Source organism: Podarcis muralis, chromosome 17, assembly GCF_964188315.1.
Source record: "Podarcis muralis chromosome 17, rPodMur119.hap1.1, whole genome shotgun sequence".
Lineage (NCBI taxonomy): Eukaryota > Metazoa > Chordata > Lepidosauria > Squamata > Lacertidae > Podarcis > Podarcis muralis.
In genome coordinates, this window is record NC_135671.1 from 34,374,713 (window position 1) to 34,398,492 (window position 23,780).

At 48.3% G+C, this 23,780-nt stretch overlaps 1 protein-coding gene across 3 annotated transcripts; it reads right to left on the bottom strand.

The window, feature by feature from the left end:
* Positions 1–3,806: 3,806 nt before the first annotated feature.
* MISP3 (MISP family member 3) lies at positions 3,807–22,502 on the bottom strand. Of its 3 annotated transcripts, none has more exons than XM_028712474.2 (4): positions 22,350–22,502; positions 17,709–20,211; positions 12,318–12,382; positions 3,807–4,608 (listed from the first exon to the last, which is right to left on the bottom strand). In XM_028712474.2, exons 1-4 carry the CDS (start codon positions 22,467–22,469, stop codon positions 4,513–4,515), a joined length of 2,784 nt encoding a protein of 927 aa, XP_028568307.2. In that variant the 5' UTR covers positions 22,470–22,502; the 3' UTR covers positions 3,807–4,512. The 3 variants fall into 3 exon arrangements, with proteins under 3 accessions (XP_028568307.2, XP_028568306.2, XP_028568308.2); XM_028712473.2 differs by having other exon boundaries at positions 12,300–12,382; positions 22,350–22,499; XM_028712475.2 differs by lacking the exon at positions 22,350–22,502 and adding an exon at positions 21,998–22,123 and having other exon boundaries at positions 12,300–12,382.
* Between the last annotated feature and the right edge of the window lie 1,278 nt (positions 22,503–23,780).

Here is a 23,780-nt window from a genome sequence, read left to right on the forward strand (position 1 = left end):
AAGAGGAAGGGAAGGGTAGAAGAGGTGCTGAAAACTTTCCCCTTGGTCTGGAAAGAGTGGGTGATACAATGCACATCATGTGTGGCTTGACTAACTTTCTTGACTTATCTGTTTGGCAAAAGGTAAAGGTAAAGGGACCCCTGACCATTAGGTCCAGTCGTGGCCAACTCTGGGGTTGCAGCACTCAACTCACTTTATTGGCCAAGGGAGCTGGCGTACAGCTTCCGGGTCATGTGGCCAGCATGACTAAGCTGCTTCTGGTGAACCAGAGCAGCGCACGGAAACACCGTTTACCTTCCCACCGGAGTGGTAACTATTTATCTACTTTGATGTGCTTTCGAACTGCTAGGTTGGCAGGAGCAGGGACTGAGCAACGGGAGCTCACCCCGTCGCGGGGATTCAAACTGCCGACCTTCTGATCGGCAAGCCCTAGGGTCTGTGGTTTAACCCACAGCGCCACCCCCGTCCCTATCTGTTTGGTATGTTGGACATTTTCCTGTTTGTGTGATCTGTGCTTGCCAGATATCATGTGTGCATGGTCCTGGTGTGGCAGAATACCTGTAGGGATGTGCAAAAGCTTCACAGAGGAGGAGAAAAAACTGTGCATGAGAGAGGGAAGAGAATCATGTTTGTGGGACAAGTCTTGAATGAGTTTAATATGTACAGCGGTTCTTGCCAATGTGTGGTAAGGTGATGTGGGGGACCCAGTCTACATATAATGCACAGAGCACCCCATAAAATAAGCTCTGATGGCAAATGCCAGAGTTCCCTTTTTCTCTTTTGAAGGTGGGCCTAAATTTGAATCTATATAAATAGAATTAGCATATACAAATATTATGCAAATTTGCGTTATGGACACCACCATTCCAAGGCTTTATGTGCCTAGCAACATGTAGAGGTGGTTCTTTTGTATACAAGTAAGCTGCCCACTGGACAGAGCTATCCCCCCCCCCTTCATAAGCATTTAGAAACATAGCTGTCAACGTTTCCCTTTTTTAAAGGGAAATTCCCTTATTCCGAATACGATTCCTCGCAAGAAAAGGGAAAAGTTGACACCTATGTTTAGTAACTGTACACTGTAGTTGCCTGGACAACTTTTGTGGTACACTCTGGACCCATTTCAAGTGACAAGGGTCTCCATGGTGGCTTCCACTCTCAGGACTCTGCTAATTAGGGCCCTGTGCCTGTTTGGCAGTGAAAAATCTTCTGTTTGCTGCATTTTTGGATCTAGTAGGGCCTGAGTTATGGCGGGTTTGTGTGCTTCACTATTGTTTTTTTAAAAAGATGCAAGGCCCATGATGTGGCTAAATTAGAGGGAGACAGGGGTTGGGGCTTGTGGATTTAATAAAAGCTCCCCTACCTCCACCCCCCCATCCATCCCATAGTTTGAGCACTGGTTCCACCTTCCAGCTTTGGCTGCTCACCTGGGGAATACAGGCTGCAAATGCCCCCTCCCGGTTTTAGTATTGCTTGTTTTCAGCTTTGGCTCGGCACTGACAGAAGCGACTCTCCTTCCCTCCAATTCAGCAGGGCCTCAGGGACTGTATTTCCCTTTTAAAAATACCGCCTTCACCACCTAAGCAGAACTTGACAGAGTTGAGATGGGGAGCACCGTGGAAGAATTGCGTGGGTCAGGGGTATCCTGGGGTGGCACTTTCTGCTAAGCCAGGTCTGAAATGTATAACTCCTTTTGATACCTACCAGAATGTGGTTTGACTGGTCAGACCAGGAAAATAACATAGGCAACCTGAGCCTTCGCGTTGCACCCCACTCCAGACTAGTGAAACAAGAAGCCTCTTTTGCCTTCCTAAGCTACTCATGTTGACATATTTTTCCTTCTGTTGCCACAAAGCAGAAGGCAGAGGAGAATGAAGTGGTTGAGGCAGCCAGGGCGAAACAGCCCAGGCATCTGGCTCCAGCTCTCCTCCTGTTCTTATATTTTAATTTATGGTGCATAAAATGCCCATATTAATTAAGACAGCCATGCCTGACAGCCTACCCCGCATTTATATTTTACAGCGCACTAAAATGCCACACAAACGCACTGAAATTCCATTGCTTACAGAAAGGAATCTGGTTGCAAATTGGTCCCTCTAAATTACAGCTAGTTAAGCATCTTAATCACTATGGTGAGATGCATTGCATTCTGGTCATATTGTGGAAATTATCCATACACCTATAAATCACCACATGCAACTTTTATGCAAATTTGCTTCTCGGTGGGGGCTTGATGTATTTCCTCTGTGGGGTGAAACATAAGCAGGCACCCTGTTCTTCTCTCAAGGACAGGAAATAGTTGTCAGATGGCTTGAAGCCCAAAGAAAATTGGAGGCGGCTATTCTTCGAGATTTTGCAATATTCTGCTATCTTAGCAACAAGCAATGCTTGTTTCTGGTGAATGGCTCCAAGGTCCTTCAGATAATTTGTATCTGTGAAGTGTCTTTTCAAAAAGGCCATGGCATGAAGACATCTCAACCCCTTTCATTTAGGCCCCAAGTAGCCAAGAGGGTTCAAATTTAGCCTGCTTTCCCATGGTAGTCAGCAGTCTCACCCAAGGCTCAGACTGCCAGATGTCAGAACAGCTGAGCAACAGCCCATCGTCGTACTATGACCTGTAGCAGTTCTTATTATGCACCTTGCAAGCCCAAGGCTAGGCAGCTGGTTCAACGGCAAGAAATTAAACACTTTAAAACGAAAACAAAACATGCTTTACAATGCCCAGTTAACATTTTTGTTAAAAATGAATTGGAAACTGTGGAGGGGCAATACTTTCCTCCCCCTACCATTTCCCCACTGGAAACAGATCCTTGGGAGGGAATGAGCAGCTGAGAGGCATTTGTGGTGGTAAAACAGCTTTGGGGTGAAGGGGTTAACCCCCTCTCCCTGCAGTTGGAATCATGCAGCTGCTGCTTTTGGGTTGGGCGGGCACGCTTTTTAAAAAGCAGGCTTAAGGTAACATGTAGTTTGATCCTAGCACAGGTCTGCTATGGCACTGCAGTAGATGAGTCAGAATTATCAGCCGGGTTATTTAATACCACTCTGTGCCTTTCATTATACGGACAAGCCATTAACAGTATCCACCCCCACCCCGAAACAGAAGGGCCAGTTATAAATTATCTGGTAGTAACAAGCAAAAGTATCTGATAGTAATGCATGGTTGAATTTTCTGCTTACAAAAGGCTCTTTGCGCTTTGTTGCTCATCGCTTTGCAGACTTTCTCCTTGTGATATCTTCCTAGCAATTTCACTGCTCTTCTCTGAGAAATTCCCACGGCGGCTTTTACTACCCTGCTTGCAACCAGCTTCCCCGCATTGGTTCCCCCCCCCATCACTGAGGGGAACTGAGGCAGGGCTTCCCCTCAAAGGTGCTAAGGGACTCTTTCTCTCCATTTGTCGAAGGTCAATGTTCTTGTAGCATTTACAAAAGGCAACAATCTGGAGTCACTCCCGTTTGATTTACTTTTAATTCTTGCTGGCGTAGACAAAATCAAGGAGCTCTTTTCATTGAAAGATTCTTGTCTGATTCTTATTTTGCTGAATGAAAAAGAGAGTCAGTGGCAAAGCATACTACCCCAGAGTAAAAAAATTGCCATCTTTCATCCCCAGTAGCAGTAGCATCAACTGCCTGTGTGCTGGTTCCTGCAATACTTGATTGTACACAAGTTTGAATACCCAGGGACAAAACCCACATGTGACTTGGTCAAATCTGAGGATGAAAGAAGTCTTGGAGGAACAGTCGCAAGTCACCTGAGATGCCCAAAGGCACAAGTCTGCCCAGATTATTGGCCCTCTGCAACCAGTTAAACATCTGCCTCACCTAGTCAGACCTGTGTTCCATCTACTTCAGAATTGTCTACACTGACTGGCAGCACCTCTTCAGGGTTCCAGGCAGGAGCCTCTCCCAGCCCTACCTGGGATTAAACCTAGGACTTTCTCCTTGCAAGCCAGGTGCTCTGCTACTATGGAGCTATGGCGCTTCCCCATAAACAACTGGACCTCAACAGGAAAAGATGCTGCTGGCATGGGACAGCTCTTACACATGCACTTAAGTGTAGCTGCTCCTGCGCATGGATCCACCCGTACACTTCAGTGTGGGGTTGCCCCAAATGTAGGGGGAACCTGTGTTTGGAAAGCCCTTGGGTTGAGAAATCAGTGTCCAAGCAGGTGTTACCTACGTAAAAAAAGGAACTAAAATGAACCGTAATGCTTTGGAGCCCATCCCTTAAATCTTTCTCCTCTGTGTTCCAGGATAAAATTTGGAAGAAGGCAGCTGGTTATAAATGCTATTTCTGCCTTGTGATCAGACTGGTTGTGCAGACATGCTTTGGGACTTTTTTTTTTTTTGGTCAAATCAAAAGGCGGAGTGGAAAGAATACATGGTCGGCTCCAGAGGTGCACTCGACATTCACACCGTGAGTTATGTTTTGTGCAAGTTTGGGGGAGGCACAGGGGAGCCATTGTGTCTTTTGCACTGGAGACGCGACCCAGTGAATTTTCTTGCCAAGGCAGCCCCCTAATCTTCACTGTCCTGATTGCCAACAGCTCCCGACTCCCAGCGCTGGATTAAGGCACTCCTCTGTCGGCGGAGGATTCGAGGGCTTCTCTCCGGCTGTGGGGTTAAATGAGGGGAGAGAGAAAGTGGGGAAAGTGAGCGAGAGTTCACAGAAAGTGTGGAAACATGCAGGCTGAAGGCTGGGGCAGAGAGCTTTCTCTGCTTAGTGATAAAGGACTTGAGGCTCTGGGTGGGTGCGGCTGTTTCTGAACAGAAAAGACTGAAGACCCAATTTCTCTGCAAAGAAACACTTATTGCTTCGGTAGGAAAATTGTTTTGCCCCATGCCCTGTGGGCAGTTCCACGGAGCCCAATTATTACACTCAAGGACTAGGGAGCAGGGCCCCACACCTAAAACAATTCTTAATTCACCCATCCCATTCTTCTGCTGAATTTTAAAACTTCTTCATGCATTTGGTGGAGGTGGCTGTCCCTTTAAAAAAGAAAGAAAAAGCACTCACAAATCACAAATAACGAGCTAAATTTTATGATGTAACAATACGTTGTGGTTTGTGCTAGGACGAATTCGCAAGCATGCATGCTGCAATCCTACGCATGCTCCCTTTGAAGTAAGTTCACTTGAGTTTAGGATTGCAGCCTGATTGATGTCTAAAACATTTCAGTGCCTGGTGCTGAAAATCCAAATGGTATCAGGCCTCTCTTTATTAAAATCGGAGTGAAAGCTGCAATGCTTTCTCATGAGATGAAAGACATGCCAAATTTTTCGCACATTGTTGGTAAATATATTGAATTCAGATATGTTTGCTCTCAAACAAACTGCCCAAAGTAGGGGTTGCTATGGGAAGAGGTAGAGATAAATGCATTCCAAGTCCTATTCAGTGCCTGCCTTGATGTTACAGCTTCTCAGCCTTTTGGCTAAGTTCAGGCTGTTTATAGAAAACATGGCTTCTTTAATTCAAATACCTACGCTTGCAACATATGAACACAGTAGGGGACCCCTGACCATTAGGTCCAGTCGTGGCCGACTGGGGTTGCGGTGCTCATCTCGCTTTATTGGCCGAGGGAGCCGGCGTACAGCTTCGGGGTCATGTGGCCAGCATGACTAAGCCGCTTCTGGCGAACCAGAGCAGCACAGGGAAACGCCGTTTACCTTCCCGCCAGAGTGGTACCTATTTATCTACTTGCACTTTGACATGCTTTTGAACTACTAGGTTGGCAGGAGCAGGGACCGAGCAACGGGAGCTCACCCCGTCACGGAGATTCGAACCGCCGACCTTCTGATCGGCAAGTCCTAGGCTCTGTGGTTTAACCCACAGTGCCTCCCACATCCCTGCTGTATTGGTGTCCCCCCCCCCAAAAAAAAAAATCTGAGAAGCAGGCAAGGTTGCCTAGACAGGAGGAATGCACTTTCTTTGAGCTGGCTGGGGCATCAATGCTGCTCTCTTCCTGGAAGCTGCCCCAAGGACCCCTTTCTCTCCCCTGCTGGAAATCTTGGCAGATTCTTTCTGCAGGCAAAGCAGGTGGAGTGCTGAGCAGGGGATGGGGGTGGCACTTCAGGTGTCACAGGAGGAGTTCAGCACCTGAGAGGAGGTGATTTTTATGCCCCCCCCTCTCCTGTGTGTGTGGAAGGGGTCTTGCTGGCAGGCACTGGGCAGAAGGCCCCTCAGGCCCTTTTCAATATAATAATAATAATAATAATAATAATAATAATAATAATAATAATATTTATACTCTGCCCATCTGGCTGGGCGGCTTCCCCAGCCGCTCTGGGCGGCTTCCAACAAAACACTAAAATACAATAACCTATTAATACAATAACCTATTAGATGGGACCTTCAGCTTTCAGAAACAAAGCAGCCTGGCTTTTACCATATCAAGAAGCAGGCGAAAGATACAAAGTTTTCCTGCCTCCTGTCCTGCCAGCATTTTGCAGCCATGTGAAAGGAGGAACGGCAGGCTCAGCGTTGCTATGCTCAGGGGGCTTGCCAACCCCTATTTATCAGCAGCAAAGGAAACAAAATTTTAATGCATTACAATGAACCTATTGAAGTGTGTGCTTGTCTTGTGTGTGTTTTATGAAAGTGAGATAGGCAAAGGAAAGATTACCAAGACTTGTTTCCACTGGATATTTGTGTGTGCGTGCCATTAAAGCACAACACAAATCGAGGGGACCTGGCCAATGGAGCACAACCGCCCCCCCAAGCTTTTCTCTGCAAGCTTAATTGAAACAGGAAAGAGTTGCTCTTTTGCAGTTCCTGGGGGCTCATCCACACTTCCTCGCTTTCCGCCAGGAAAACCCATAGTCCGATGGTGAATTGGAACAAATGACAACTGAGTTTTCTGCAGATTGCTGTTTGTTCCGATTTAGCATTAAAGAGTGGGTTTTCCCAGGGAAAGCGGCAGGGCAGGCTTTCTAGGCATGGGGCAAGCAGATTTGTGGATATGTTAATTAGAGAGAGTCAAGCACTGCTGGGATCCTCACACACACACCCCGTCTGCCCTGTGCACCAAAATAATGCTTGAATTGTTCGTGGAATGGTTGGGAGTCCTTAATAAAATCCATACCCCTCCCTCATTTGTAACCAAACCATGCCCCCCGTAGCCTTCTGAAAACAAGGGGGGGGGGAGCTTCTATCATTTCCCCTCTTTAGAACATTTGCCTGGCCCCAGTTCATTGCGCTACCTTTTGATGAACGCCTATCGAACTGTTGCTCTGTCAAGTATTGTGCCTTCCACATTCAGAAACTGATTTGAGAGTCTGACCTTTGCAAGCAGACACATACATTTAGACACATACATTTTCTGCTCAGATGTGAGCTCCGATTAGGGCCAAACGAGACAATGGACTTATCCACGTTTGCCTTTCCTCTGCTCTTTCCAGGCATGGTCCACACTTTAAAACTCCATGTCTGAGTGCCCTTTTCTTTGCTGTGGAGCTTTCCCCGTGAAAACCTGCTCTTTAAAGCTCAATCGGAGCAAACAGCAATCTGCAGAAAACCCGAACTGATGCTTGCTCCGACTGAGCGCTAAAGAGCAGGTTCTCACAGAAAGCTTAAGGGTAAGAAGAAAACACTCGGACACAGAGCTTTCAAGTGTGGACCTGTGCCTGGGGAAAAGGGGCAAATGATAAGTGTGGATAAGCCCAATGTATCAGCTTGGCATCTGCCAAGGCCCTGGCTCCCTCCAAAGGTTTACTACTTCTTCTTTGTTATTATTTTAAAAAAGCATTTTGGGAGCTTTGGAGAGTTTTGTTTATTTGTTGTCTGCACTGCTTGGTTTTTTTCCGAGGGAGTTTGCCTGCTGTTTGTTTCTGGGGTTGTGGGGGTGGTTCCTTAATCTTGCTATTTGTCTTCTGCAAAATGGATATTTTGTGGGGCTCATGACCGTTTCAGAGGTTTCCAAATGTGCCCTCAGGCCCAAAAAAGGTGGGGACCCCTGCACTTATGTACATACCTGTGCCTCTAAGTGCAGGGTTTCTCCCTACCCATTCCAGATCATAAGATGGAGGTACAGAGAGTTTAACCCTTTAGCCCCGTGCTGTAATCTTGGTCCTGATCTGGCCCCCACTTATCATGCCCAGATGATGCTGGGCAGAGGGACTCTTGATTGCTTCAATGAGAGGTCTTTTCTTAAACAAACTGCAGACACAACAGGGGTGGGAAGGGATAAAGTCCCCTTTCCTCTCATCACACTAGGATCTGCATCCAGATCAGGCTCCTTTATCCAAATTGGGTAAAATAAAGCAAAACCCTGCACTTAAAGGAATAGACGTGTAGACATGGGTGTAGCCAGGGGGGCAGTTGCCCCACTAAATCAACAACAATAATAAAAAACACATAACAAGGTGAGGTTCTGCTCCCCCCCAACAAAAGGCCTACCCCCTAACAAAAATCCTGGCTACGACGATGCATGTAGGCATGAGTATAGCCAGGATTTATTGGGGGCGGGGGCGGAACAGAGTTATCTGTGACGCAATTGGTCAGTTAGTTAAGTATTTTTATTTATTTACTTGATTTAGGGGGGCAGCTGCTTCCCCCTGCCTTTGCCCATGCATGTTCCCCTCTTTATTTTCGACTCTCTTGGGCGCAGGAATTTAACCTTAATTATTTACAATTTTTGTTTAACCCGCAAGAAAGAAGGGCTTTTTCGCTGGCTAGCTTCAATTCTAATCCTTCTAACCTCTTTGGGGTAGGTTTGTGGGTATGGCAGAAGGAGATAGGATCTGCCCATGCGATGCCCACCTGGTGGAAACTCCAGCTCACATGGCCCTTAAATGTAAAATGTATGATGATCTCCGCCAACAATTTCTAGACCATCTATGTATTCCAACATGGAAACCAGAGACAGAGGTTATACAGGGGAGAGACCAGGAGCTCACCAAGACAGGAGCTAAGTTCCTCTATTTGATTTTTTGTCACTGAAGTATGGTACAGGATCCTGCCCTTGCTGGAGACTCAACAGAGATAAAATAGATTGCTCACCTCTTCTTCCCTTTGGCAAATGACTGTACTGTTGAAATGGCGACAAGATTACACTGGACTATTTATTCTGAATGTTTGTATGTGATGCCAATAAATGTTCGATGAAGATGATGTAGAGTCGTAGACTGTGTGCACATTACCTACTTAAAACACAGCAGGGTCATTCTTTTTCTCAATTCAGATTGAAGCTGGTTTGTGGGGGGGGGGGAGACACATCAAAATGCAGTATTTCATAACAAACAGCAGGATAGATATAGCTTTTGGCTAATGTTGTGTATACACAGATTCTCAAACGAGCAGTAAGAGTGCACTTGATGCAGAATAAACAGAAAAGTGTGTACACAGCCATAGCTAACATATTGTCTAGCTTGACTCTTAGTTCAGTGGAATTTATTCCCAGTTCCATTTGCTCTGCATCCAGAAGCAGTGAACACAGCATGTAAGTCACAATCCAGACCCGCCCTGCATCTATCCTGTTGTTTCTTGGGAAGCACTGCATTTTGATGCGCTTTCTGCAAAACCAGCTTCAATCCAATTGAGAAAAAGAACGACCTAGATGCATTTTAAGCCAGTAATGTATTATGCAGCCTGAAGAGTGTGTATAAGATTGCAGTCTGAGTTACAGCAGTCACTTAACCACAAGTTACTAGCAGCAAATAATGAATGAATAGGATTCTAGCCCTTGCTGTTATGTAAAAATAACGTATATAGTTTTGTCGGATTGCACCTGCTTTCCAGAGCAGCATAAGCAAAAAGATTTGAAGGAATCTTGAAGGAATTTGCCGCTGAAATGTTAACAGCAAGGGAGACAAAAAAAAAGTGCAAGGGGTATCCCACAATTGAGAGAGTGTGTGTGTGTGTGTGTGTGTGTGTGTGTGTGTGTGTCACTCAGAGATAACAGAGCATGGTTTGCATACTGAAAGTTCAGCTCCTCCACCCTAGGGCTGATTGAGGCTTTGGTCTAAAACTCTGGAGAGTCCAATATGGATGGCACGCATATTTATGGTATGATAAGGTAAAAGTGCATAAAGGATTCCTGAATCACACAATAAGAAAATCAATTTATGAGGTGTGGAACAGATATAAAAACTTATTGGAACGTAAAACTCCTTGGTGGCTCTCTCCAACTGAAGCAATAGCAGTAAAAAAGTTAAATATGAAAGGAGAGTGGGCCACATATAAAGATTTGTCGACAGGGGTAGAAAGTCGGTTAAAATTAAAAACATTTGAAGAAATAAAAGAATTATTGATGGATTGGTTGCAATACCACCAGGTAAATGAGTTGTTTAAGGAAGAGAAAAAGAAAAATGGTTTTGATACAGTAAGATCTAGGTTGGAGATAGATTTATTGGATGATAAGAGGAAAATATTATCGAAAATGTACAAATTACTTTTGGAGTGGCATACTAAAGATGAAGAGGTTAAAGGGGTGATGATACAATGGGCTAAAGATTTTGGATGTAATATTCAGTTAGAATCGTGGGAAAGGCTGTGGAATGAAGGTATTAATTTTACCTTCATGCAGTGCGCTGTGGAATGAAGGTATTAATTTTACCTACATGCAGTGCGCTTAAAGAAAATGTGATGAAAATGATGTATAGATCGTATTTAACACCATCAAAACTTGCAAAAATGTATAAGACAAGATCTAACAAGTGTTGGAAATGCAAAGAAAAGGAAGGTATCTTCTATCATATGTGGTGGACTTGTAAAGAGGTAAAGGCCTTCTGGGAAATGATATATAATGAGTTAAAGAAAATGTTTAAAAACACTTTTGTTAAAAAACCAGAAGCCTTTTTACTGGGTATAGTAGGCAAAGAGATACCAAGAAAAGAAGAAGATAAAAGACTGTTTATGTATGCAACAACAGCGGCAAGAACCATTTTAGCTCAAAAATGGAAACAACAAGAAGTACCAACGAAAGAAGAGTGGCAGATGAAAACGGTGGACTTTGCGGAACTGGCGAAACTGATGGGAAAAATCTGAAACCAGCGCAATCAAGTGCTCCAAAAGAACTGGAGTAAATTTATGCAATATTTGAAAGATCATTGTAAGCAATTAACAACACTAGTAGGGTTATTTGAAGACTTGTAATGAGAAATTTCTTACCTTTCTGTATTTAAATTGTGAGATATTTCGTAATGAGTTACCGTATTTTTCCATCTATAAGATGCTCCCATGTATTTTTTGGGACTCATATTTAAGAAAATGGGGGGGAGATGGTCCCGTATATAAGAAACCTCCTAATTTTTGACATTATTTTTTAGGGAAAAAACCTAGTCTTATACATAGAAAAATATGGTATAATAGAATTAGAAAATATATAAAATGCTGTGCAAAAAAAGCTTAGTTTTGAAAGCCAAGAGGCGGGAGGGAAGGAAGTTGACAGGCTCTTAAGAGCCAAAGAAGTGGATAATAACGATGTGATTATATATGTTTAAATGGAAAATTAATTAAAAATATTTTTTTAAAAATCTGTCTACTGGATGGCTGGGTTTCATTCACAGGTCGGAGAGCAAGTGTGGATCCAGGCAGGTCAGCAGTTGTGTGTCCGTTGTTATAATAAGGCCATCCATTTGAACATGGATTGCATGTTTGCAATCATGATGTGAACTAATATCAGACCAATATCTGCTCACTGGTACCTTGAGGCATCCCAGTAGTGATGTATGGAAGTGAGAGCTGGACCATAAAGAATCGCCAAAGAATTGATGCTTTTGAATTATGGTGTTGGAGGAGACTCTTGAGAGTCCCACGGACTGCAAGAAGATCAAACCTATCTATTCTGAAGGAAATCAGCCCTGAGTGCTCACTGGAAGGACAGATCCTGAAGCTGAGGCTCCAATACTTTGGCCACCTCATGAGAAGAGAAGACTCCCTGGAAAAGACCCTGGTGTTGGGAAAGATGGAGGGCACAAGGAGAAGGCGATGACAGAGGACGAGAGGGTTGGACAGTGTTCTTGAAGCTACCAACATGAGTTTGACCAAACTGCGGGAGGCAGTGGAAGACAGGAGTGCCTGGCGTGCTCTGGTCCATGGGGTCACGAAGAGTCGGATATGACAAAACGACAAAACGACAATACCTTGAGGCATATTTGGTAGTTGCTTTTCCTGCTTACGCTTCAAGTGAGATTGAGAGTTGCGCATCGCAGGATATCTTTACTCCAACTCCTTCCTTATAAGATGGCAGCTCTCTACCACAGGCGTCTTGTTGGCCCACAGAGGCAGCTGGTGCTGCTCCTGAGGACAGCTACAGGCCGCCAGTCATAGCTGTGTGATAAGGGCACTGCTCCCCTGCGCTTGTTACCTGATGGAGGCCATTCACCTGAGAGGTCTCCGGAGGGCTTGGAGGGGGCCAGGTGACGTCCAGCTTCTTGCAGGAAGGTCTCTCTGAGAAGGAGACAGAGACAAAGGACAGGTCTCAACGGTGACACAGTGCTAACGGTCAGTGCTTCTGACCACCTGCATTTCCCAAAGAGCAATTTTCTCAACAGGGACTGACCCACCCACATTGATGGCCTTAGGGAAGGGTTTTCTTTCAGGCCCTGAAGATGGGGAACTGGAGAGAGAGAGAGAACATTCTTTCCACATCCCTGTCAGGAAAGCAGTTTCTCCCAGTTTCCGTTTTACAACCTTTGTGTCCCTCTCGTGACATTTCCTTGTCCCTGGTTACACCTGCTGGTTTCCCTTTCAGTCTTGCCTCTGTTAAAATTCAACCAACCCTGTGTTTGCTACAGCAGCCTAGGAAAACTATTACCACCCACTAGGTACACATTCCGGTTCTGTTGGCTGCCAGGTTCTCATCGTGCAGCTGGGACCCTAATTTGTTTATTTAATCTATCTATATCATTCTGTTTTCCCCAAGGAGCTCAAGGAAGTGTGCATACCACCAAACACCACCCCATTCCTCCTTCTCCGGGAGCTCCTCTCTCTGCAACAGCCCCCTGCCCTGGGCAAAGAAAATCTTGGGTGGGGAACCCAGAAGACGCAGGGAGAGAGGGAGCAGCAGTTCTGCTGTGCAAACAGAAGTCATTGCACAAACACAATGACACAGTAGGATACAGTGACTCGCCTAGGGTCACCCCAGCTGAGTGGGGATTTCAACTGACTCATAGTTCAATTGTGGGACGCGGGTGACGCTGTGGGTTAAACCACAGAGCCTAGGGCTTGCCGATCAGAAGGTCAGCGGTTCGAATCCCCGCGATGGGGTGAGTTTCCATTGCTCGGTCCCTGCTCCTGTCAACCTAGCAGTTCAAAAGCATGCCAGTGCAAGTAGATAAATAGGTACCGTTCCGGCGGGAAGGTAAACGGCGTTTCCATGCGCTGCTCTGGTTCGCCAGAAGCGGCTTAGTCATGCTGGCCACATGACCCAGAAGCTGCATGCTGGCTCCCTTGGCCAATAAAGCGAGATGAGCGCCGCAACCCCAGAGTCGGCCATGACTGGATGACTGGACCTAATGGCCCTTTACCTTTACCTTTACATAGTCCAATGCTCTGATCATTAAGCTAAAAAGGTAAAGGACTCCTGGATGGTTAAGTCCAGTCAAAGGCAGCTATGGGGTTGCGGTGCTCATCTCACTTTCAGGCAGAGAGAGCCAGCGTTTGTCCACAGACAGCTTTCCAGGTCATGTGGCCAGCATGACTAAACTGCTTCTGGCACAACGGGACACTGTGACGGAAACCAGACCACATGGAAATGCCGTTTACCTTCCCACTGCAGCGGTACCTATTTATCTACTTGCACTGGCATGCTTTCGAACTGCTAGGTAGGCAGGAGCTGGGACAGAGCAACGGGAGCTCACCCCATTGAGTGGATTCGAACCGCCAACCTTCTGATCAGCAAGCCCAAGAGGCTCAGTGGTTCAGACCACAGCGCCACCCACATCCCTCATTACAACACATTGGCTCAGGTGCTAAGCGTACAAGGAGGCAAGGAAATGGCTGTGCGTAATAACTTCTGTAGGTCAGCTGCAGCTCACCCCACAAGCCATCAGCCAAGGGCCCGACTCATTTTGGGCCTTAGTGCAGAGGCTCCAGATAGTGTACCCTCCATGGCAATAAACGTGTCACAGTAAATAATAATAATAATAATAATAATAATAATAATAATAATAAGGTTTCCCCAGCCACACAGAACATTAAACAGAATGAAATTTCAAACATTAAAAACTTCCCTAAACAGGGCTGCCTTCAGATGTCTTCTAATTAAGTACATGGCAATGTTTTGTCCTTGAACGGTGCCACCAAAATCTGCTTCTTCAGGCAGGCTACCTTACCAGAAGAACTTGCCCTTCCAGGAAGGTTGATATTCAATATTCAATCACTGGGTAGCCTGGGCATGCAGATATGAAGAAGAATGGCACTGGAACATTTTCTCTACCAGCCCTTTCCCACCCCATTGCCCTGCAAATGTTTTGAACTACAACTCCTTTATGGCTGGGGCTGATGAGAGTTGAAGTCCAAAGCATCTGTGTGCAAAGGCAAGTGGGAAATATGGCCCAAAATCCAGGCGCAGAGTTCTGTGACACCTACATCCCTGTCCGTGACGACAACAGAGCACACGCTCAGTCTCTTTTTCTCTTCATTCAAGAACAGGTTGTGTCAGGCCTTAAGCAGCCTAAGTAACATAACCGGAGATGAAAAACTGGACGTCCTATGAGCCTGAAAGATACACTGCTTTCTGTGTATTTTTGTGCACTTGTAATCTGAGGCCCTTCTGTATGCCTCCCCCACCCCAGAGGTTTGGAGGGTGTCAACAGACCTTTTCTGAGGTGGTTCCCCAATTGTGGCATGCTCTCCCCAGAGAGGCTCGCCTGGCGCCATCATTACATGTTTTTAGATGCCAGGAAAACCATTCCTCTTTACTCAGGCCTAAGGCTATTAAGTAATCTATAGCCTGTTAAAATGTGAAGGAGAGCAGTGGCGTAGCGTGGGGGGTGCAGGGGGGGCTGGCCGCACCGGGCACAACATCTGGGGGGGGGGGCGCGCTCACCGCCTCCGGAGTCGCCGAAGAGCCTCGGGTGCAGGCTGTAGCAGAGCCCCATGTCTCGCGGAACTGACGAGCTGGCAGCGGCTCTCAGCGCTCGCCGCGGTCCCCGCGCATCAGGGCCGCGGAGGGCGCACCAGGCAGCCCCTCCTCACAGCCCCGCCGCCGCCGCCGCTGCAGCTGCTGGGCCATGTTGCATTTTCCTCGCCTCTCTGCCCTCCTTCTCCTCCGGGCAAGCGGCGTCGTTTGGGCGGCAGCGCCAGCGGCAACTCGCCTCAGATCACCTGACACGGACCCGCTGCCGCTGCCGCCGTGGCTACCTTACCGTAAATACCCCAGCCCAGGCAGCAGCAAGAAGAAGCTGGCAGCGGCGGCAGGTTAGGGGTTAGGGGGCGCAAATTACTTGCCTTGCCCTGGGTTAGGGGGCGCAAATTACTTGCCTTGCCCCGGGTGCTGACAACCCACGCTACGCCGCTGAAGGAGAGGACTGGTCTTCTTATTCTTTTACTATTGGGCTGTCTGTCAGTCTGCTTTTTACTATATTTTTCTTATGTTTTTATCACTGATGTTTTGCAATGCGTTTCTAATCTTGTACACCGCCCTGAGATCTTTGGATAAAGGGTGGTATATAAATTGAATAAGTAAAAGTAAAAGTAAAAGTTAAAAGGGAATTTTTTACTATCTGAGTTGCACACATTCGTTCACTTTATGAACCGGAGTACAAAGCAACAAACTCAAGGTTACCCAGGGATAGGGATTTGATTGGAAAGTTCCAGCGCTTCAGTTTGTAAATCACACCAGAGGTCAGGGCTGTAAGTGCGCCTGGATTCAATGGAAATGCTCAATGTTGTGTCAGATGCCACGATCCTTTGATTGTTGGGTACTGCTGCTATGGAGCCAGGATGTGAGTAAGAAGGATCGTGCAGGTGTGATCTGAAAGGGTGGCGGTTTTCATGATCCCTTTGCATCTTAATGATTTTGCAAGCGAGAATGCTGGACTAAGGCAATTTTTGCCTGAGGTGGAGCTGCTGCAAGGTCTATGATATGGTGGAGGACGGGGAGGGGGGTCAAGTTATTTTGGCACCTGAGGCAGAAAACACCACAAGTGCCTCTCCTCCTCCCTAGCAGTAAAAGTACAAGAACATTAAATAACCATTTCCCGCCTTTTCTTGATACTCAATATTAGTTGCCTGAGTCCGCTGCTTCACTCTGCCTAATGTTGGAGCTGGTCCTTGGAAGTGATATTTATTCCCTACAGCAGAGCTTTCCAAACTTTTCGTGTTGGCGACACACTTTTCAGACATGCATCATTTTGCAACACAGTAATTCAGTTTTACTAGCAAACCAGAGCTTTAAATAACCCCTTTCCAGCCCCGGGAGGAGCGCGGGGAGTGTTCATATGACACACCTGCACACTGCAGCCGATACACTAACATGTCGCAACGCCGTTTGGAAAGCTCTGTCCTACAAAACAGGACTTTCATGGGAGTTCTGTGGCAAGGCATGTTACTAGAAAACCAAGAACATCAGCTTTAAAAAGCAAATAGCAAGTTTCTAGACCACATGCTTCACTCCAGAAATATTACTGTTCCAAGCAACAGCTTCTGTTGTTCACGCAAGCCCTGCATTTGTATGCATACAGCCTTCTTAGCTCACCTTTTGGCACCAGACAGGAAAAAGAAAACCCACCTTGCTTGTGAAAACTGATGCCACACAATAAAGGAGCCAGTCTTTTAAGATCCCATAGCATTCTTTGCCTTTCTATAGAGCTACTCCTAAAATCACTGATCGTAAGAAGAGTTCTGGTGGACTTCACCCAAAGGTCCACCTAATTGAACCGCCTGGTTCTGACAGCGGCCAGCAAGGTGCTTTTCTGAAGCCCACAAGCAGGGCTTGTGGGTAATGATCTGCCACTTGTCCCAGCAGCATGGTGCAGTGGTTAGAATATTGAGCCTGCGAGGCCAAGCTTTGCATCCCCACTAAGCCATGCAGCTCACCTGGCGTCCTTGGGCCAGTCGCCGTCTCTCAGCCTCACCTGCTTGTAAGGATAACATAGAATGGGGAGAACTCTACCTCGGGCTCCTTGGTGGAACAGTTGGAGCCATATGCAGTAAATATGTAACTACCGGTAAATACAAGAGGGGTCCCTTGGTCCCTTTTATGTACTTATTATTACCAATATATATTTATTCATACGCTGCCTTTTCCCCTGACAGGGACTCAGGATAGCCAAGTAGGAATTCTACATTCAGATTTGAATACAATGCCAAATCTGAATGTAAGAATCCCACTTAGCTATCACAAGTACAGTGGTACCTCAGGTTACAGACGCTTCAGGTTACAGACTCCACTAACCCAAAAATAGTACCAAGGGTTAAGAACTTTGCTTCAGGATGAGAACAGAAATCGTGCTCCGGCAGCGCAGCAGCAGCAGGAGGTCCTTCCCTGTGGCCTGAAATCTAACCTTGCAACTGGCGTTTTGCAGTGCGCTGCCTCTGAAACTGGAGGCTCCATTGAGCTTTCCTCCGTGTGTTTGCCTGTTTCATTCTAAGGCCAGCTAATCCAACGGCTACGAATACATCTTATGGGAAACCAAGCCCATGCGTTAATTACGTGTTGTGCGAAGAAGCGCTTTCTTCTCCCAGTCCTGAACCAACGGCCCTTCAGTCCCAGCGGGTGACCCCCATTCTCCCTCTTCCCCACACTCGCTCATCGCACCTTGCCCCTTACCTGGCTGGCTGGGGGTCTCCTCATCCTGAGCTGAGGCCTCTGCAGCCTGGCAGGGCATCGCTGAGCCGTACAGGTTGTGCCTCTGCCTCTGCAGCTCCCGCTCTCGTTCCTGAGCTTCTTGGACCTCCTGCTCCAGCAGAGACTGGGGGCTTTTGGCACGCAAGCAGAAGAAGGGGTTGGCCGAGGCAGGGGTTCTCTCGGCCAGCGGCCGTTGGGCTCGCAGCAGAGCACCAGAGTCCACGATGACCATGTTGGCGGTGCTGTTGGCCTCCGCAAAGGAGAGACCCCTCGCCCCTCTGGGGCTGCTGCACAGCATCTTCCTGGGGGCCGGAGGTTCTGGGCTGGGGTGCTGTTCAAAAATCATCATCTTCTCCTGCATCTCTTGCGGGGTGCCACGGTCGTAGGCCCCCCTGACCTTCCCCAGCTGGACCAGGTCCTCTTCACGTTGACATTCCCTCTGGATCTCCCTCTGCATTTGAACCCCGGCCCACTGCCGCTCCTTCTCCTTGGGCAGCATGGGGGGCCCCACGCTCTGGTTCAGGATAGGCCTGATGCGCACCTCCACATACTCCTGAGTGCCCCAGGGGCTGGCCAGGCCCCTTTGCCGCCGCAGGTGCTCTTCACGTTCCTGGTGGAGACGGATCTCTCTCTCGATCGGGGTCTCGGTGGCAGGGGGCAGGGCCTCTGTATGCTCCGCGGTGTTTTCCGTCCAGTCCATGCCGCCAGTCCCAGAGGGCCTGCTGGGCGTGGATGTGGCACAGACTGGGTCTGCAGGGCTCACCAGGTCTTCTGCGCTGGCAGGGTCCCTGGCACCAAGTAGCGACTGGTCTCCAGGTTTCAGGCTTGAAGCATCGTGCTCCGAAACAGCAACTGGGCATGTGGTGCTGGCCAAATCTTGAGAGCCCGCTCTGTCCCTGGCCCCAAGTGGATCTTCAGCGCTAGCTAGCACCATGGTCCCAGCTTGGTCTTGGGGACCAGCTGGATCCCTTGTGCCAGTCGGGCTTTCCAAGCCAGGTGATTCTCCGGCTGGATCTTTGGCACCGGCTAGGTCCTTTGCACTCTCCGGCACGCAGGTGGCTTCCCCAGGCCCAGCGCTGCTGGATGCCTCCTCTCCCTTCTCAGATTCCAGCGCAGCCTTGGCTCCAGCCTCACCCTGGGCTTGGCTGTCCTTGCCGGCTCCGCTCGATTCCTCAGCAGCCAGTCCTTCCCTCTCTTGTCTGCCACAGTCAGGAGCCAGGCCCCAGTGGGCAGGTCCGGAGGAGTCACCGGTTGCCACAGGAGACTGCCTTGGCGCTGCCTGGAGGGGGGTGTCGCCATCTGTGCCTGCTGCCCTCTGCTGGCAATAGGTGCCAACATCTGGCTGAGAGTCTATCAATGCCAGTGAAAGTCCGGCAGGGGTGCGTTCAGCATCTTGGGCATCTTGCTTCTCCGTTGTTTGGGAGTGATCCACCGAGCCCTCCCCAAATAACTGCCCATTCAGGTTACCCAGATATTCCTCTGCAGCTTGGGACTGATCACCCAGCTCCCTGGGCGTGCGTTCCTCCTTGCCAGCCTCTACCGTTTCCGAGCAGACTGGTTTTACGTCTTGACCAACGCTGGCAGTGTCAAACGTCTCCTGATGCTCAGCACAGAGAGCGGAGCTGGGATGGTGGCTGGGAAAGACCAAACAGTCTCCTTCCCACGACTGCTTTGGGGAATTGGTCCCCGGAAGCGAGATGCTGGGTGGCTCGGAGGATGCAGCGGTGGCAAGTTCAGGTTCCTCTAGAGATTCTGAAGCAGGATTCTGGCTGTGACTACCCACAATGCCACTCTTCTCCCATACCTCCAGTTGATTTGAGGTGCTGGTGGAGTTCTGTTGCTCCGATGAAACACCTGAGGTCTCCACACAATGAAGAAGAGTTCCTTGTTCTTCTTGGCCATGCCCCAACTGCTTCAAGGAGTCAGTGGGCCCAGCTCCGTTCTTCTCATGGCAGTAATTCAGACCGGCCTCCTCCTCTTGCGCCAGCTGTTCCAAGGTCCCAGTAGGACACTGGGCACCTGGCATCTTGTCATGACACACAGATTGGCTGCCATGTTCCCCTTGGGCCAACAGGCTTGCAGCATTCGGTTTCTCCAGGGAGGGACTTGGTGTCTTGTCCTGGTGAGCAGAATAGCCGTCATCCTGCCCTTGGTCTGGTGACTTGGAGACCTCTGCCATTTCAGTCCCCTCTGGAGGCTTGACTGGAGATGGGGAGCCCCTCTCAAAATGGTCGCCCTCCTGTCCTGAGGTGGACGGTTCCTGCAGCACATTGTCTTTGGCAAGGGAACCAGTTGCAACATTGAGCGAAGGGACCAAGGAGTCGTCGGGTGGGGTGGCTATGGGGACATTTTCAGCCATAGTCCCACTTTCCACCATGTCCCTGAATGCATCCACCCTGGAGTTCTCCTGGTCTCTGTGGCACAACCCAGCAGCTGGGGGAGGCAGTGGCAGAGTTTCGGTGCTCATCCAGGCCAGGGTGTGGCTCTTTTTTTGTAAAAAATAAAACAGAACAGAAACCTTGAACAAAAGTATTCATCTCTTTTGTGCTGGTTCCCACTACACCCATGGCCTGATCTCAAGAAACAATGAGGTGATGGCTCCCCCTCCTGGCAATGGAGTCAAAGGGTGCCAAGGGGCAGTGGAGTTGGGTTTCTCTGCAGCTTCCTTACCTCCTCCTCCACCTCCTTACCTGCTAACCCATGGGTAGGTAACCTAAGGCCCGGAGGTCTGATCCGGCCCAATCGCCTTCTAAATCCGGCCCACAAATGGTCCAGGAATCAGCATATTTTTACATGAGTAGAATGTGTGCTTTTGTTTAAAATGCATCTCTGGGTTATTTGTGGGGCCTGCCTGGTGTTTTTACATGAGTAGAATGTGTGCTTTTATTTAAAATGCATTATTTGTGGGGCATAGGAATTTGTTCATTTCCCCCGCAAAAATATATTCCGGCCCCCCACAAGGTCTGAGGGACAGTGGACCGGCCCCCTGCTGAAAAACTTTGCTGATCCCCTGTGCTAACCCCTGAGCCAGTGGAGAAGGGCCAAATATTTTCTGCACTCTTCTATTCCCTTCCCTGGCTCCTTCCCTCGCACACGGCACTCATCCACACTTCCTTTCATGCCATGTTTTTAGGCACAAGTCCAGGATTTCCAGATCCATGTCCAAGCGGGAAAACCCACATTTGAATACTGAATTGGAGCAAATGGCAGTCAGGCTTCCCAAGGATTGCCATTTGCTCCGATTCAGAGGTAAAATGCAAAGGTATCCCAGTGAAAATGCCAGGATGAAAGAAACCTGCTTGGATACATGGACCTGAAAATCCTGGCTGGGAAAAAAAGCCCTCCTGATTTTTATATAGGTGATCCGAAACACAGCCCAGGGGCCAACCAAGCACCTATTCCTTCCCTACGTAGTGCTTTTGGTAGTGCAAGCAGAGAACTTGATTCCTTCTCCACCAACGGGTGGCAGGAATAACTACCTCTTCCAATAGACAAAAATTGGGGGCACTGTACAGAAAAAGTGCATAGGAAGCTGAAATACAGCCATGAAGGATATTAACATGCAGCTTCCAGAGACCTTCCCAAACCCTTCTCCTGCTGTTTTGGGATAGATATTATATGAACAAGCAGGATCACACCCTGAAATGCTTTGTACAACCATCTGCCTTGGAGTGGGGGGGGGGGGGAGTGCATTCATGAAAAGCAAAGCAGGAGCTATATTCCAGGAACATGAAAGGGGAAGGGATTTATTTATCCCACCCCTGTGAAGGAAAAAATTATTTCAGTCCAGTAATGACCAGGGCTCAATCTTGGGACATTGCAGCCCTTGCTACTCCAGAGTCTGACCATATGAGCCCCTAATCCAGGGGTCAGCAAAGTTCTTCAGCAGAGGGCCGGTCCACTGTCCCTCGGACCTTGTGGGGGGCCGCACTATATTTTGGGGAAAATCATGAACAAATTCCTATGCCCCACAAATAACCCAGAGATGCATTTTATATAAAAGGACACATTCTACTCATGTAGAATGATTCCTGGACTGTCCATGGGCCGGATTGGGAAGGCGTTTGGGCCGCATCCGGCCCCTGGGCCTTAGTTTGCCTACCCATGCCCTAATCAGTCCCCACCCCCATCTCTTTCCACTCTCTTCTCATGACCCTGTGGATTAACTAATTGTTTACTGCCTGCCTAAGGATTGCCCTTTCCATTATCCTCTTCCAACCTGCAGAGTGATGCCCGCACCCTGTATCTCAGAGACATAGGGCTTCTCTTACCTGCCACTGACACACGCTCTCCAGATTCTGCCTGGCCGGAGTCCTGGACCCCTGGCAGTCTGTCCCAGCGGGAGGTGCTTTCCCTGGGCTTTATGCTCAGCCACTGAGCCAATTACACGCCCCAAGCTAATCTGCGGGGAGGACACAGCCCTGCCGCACAATTGCAAAAAGAGTTGCCAAGAAAATGCACAGCCCTGGGGCCACTCCTCCCCGAAATATGCACAACAAAGCACAGGCAGTTGTGCAATGGCATTGAATATTAACCACGTGCAAGGGACATTCTTAGGAACAGAGAGATTCATGCAGGAATCTCAGCCTATTGGTGGGTATTAGCAAGGAAAGCTGAACAAACCTTCACGCACTGTGGCAGGATATAATTTTTTCTTTCCAGATGCTGTATTGACAGGGAAGGTTCATGCCCTTGTTTTGTGGCTTTCGGAAGGCATCCGTACAGCTCCTGTGGCACTTGCATGCCAAGCCAGGACCTTGACCCGATCCACCAAAGCAGCCCCTGTGTGTTTTTCTGTTCTTCCCTGCAATGGAGTTCCTGCCCAACTCTTAATAATAATAATAATAATAATAATAATAATAATAATAATAATAAATTTTATTTATACCCTGCCCTCCCCAGCCAAGGCCAGGCTCAGGGCGGCTAACAACCAGTAATAAAAACAAGTTGAATGAATACAACTTAAAAACAAAATTAAAATACAACATTAAAACATTAAAATGCAGCCTCATCACAGGAGGAGAAAGAAAAAAAGAAAGAGGAGGAGGGAATCAAATAGACTCCAAGCCAAAGGCCAGGCAGAACTCTGTCTTACAGGCCCTGCGGAAAGAAATCAGATCCTGCAGGGCCCTGGTCTCATGAGACAGAGCGTTCCACCAGGCCAGAGCCAGTGTTGAAAAGCCCTGGCTCTGGTTGAGGCTAATCTAACTTCCTTAGGGCCCGGGACCTCTAGGGTGTTGCCATTTATGGACCTTAAGGTCCTCCGTGGGGCATACCGGGAGAGGCAGTCCCGTAGGTACGAGGGTCCTAGGCTGTGAAGGGCTTTAAGGGTCAAAACCAGCACCTTAAATCTGACCCTGTACTCCACCGGGAGCCAGTGCAGCTGGAAAAGCACTGGGTGAATATGCTCCCATGGCAGAGACCCTGTGAGGAGCCTCGCTGCAGCATTCTGCACCCGCTGGAGTTTCTGGGACAGCTTCAAGGGCAGCCCCGCGTAGAGCGAATTACAGTAGTCAAGCCTGGAGGTGACTGTCATATGGATCACTGTGGCCAGGTTGGGGCGGGAAAGGTAATGAGTTGTGGACCTGGGGAGAATCAAGCTTTCTTCACCAGCAGAATTTCTGACCCCCTTCCTGGAGAGACTCCAGGGAAGTGGGGGGACATGGGAACTCCCTGGGGCAGGGTCTTCCTTTCACCAGGCTAGTAACACCCCCTGCCTCTGCTATACACTAACATTCTTGCCCCATACATTCACGGCAGAGACAGAATTCCTGCTCCCTGCTCAGAACATTCCTTGCATTATTTTTTGGTGGAAAAGCAGCATACAAATAAATCAGGATCAGGAACGGTAGGCCTTTTAATACTTGTAAACCACATTTATCAACGAGCAGTCACAGAACTTGGTGGGACTGTCAAGGGTTTCTGGTTGGACTAAGGTAAGGTAAAAAAGGTAAAGGTCCCCTGGATGGTCAAGTCCAGTCAAAGGCGACCCATGGGGTTGCGGCACTCATCTCGCTTTCAGGCCAAGGGAGCTGGCGTTTGTCCACAGACAGC

Excerpts from the sequence above, each read along its gene's own strand:
- MISP3 (XM_028712473.2), bottom strand. The coding sequence starts at position 22,469 with ATGCAAGTGCCACAGGAGCTGTACGGATGCCTTCCGAAAGCCACAAAA. Across the intron at positions 12,383-17,708 it reads GGAGACCCCCAGCCAGCCAG|AGAGACCTTCCTGCAAGAAG; the intron begins GTAAGGGGCAAG and ends TCTCCTTCTCAG. Across the intron at positions 4,609-12,299 it reads AGGTGAATGGCCTCCATCAG|CCGGAGAGAAGCCCTCGAAT; the intron begins GTAACAAGCGCA and ends TTAACCCCACAG.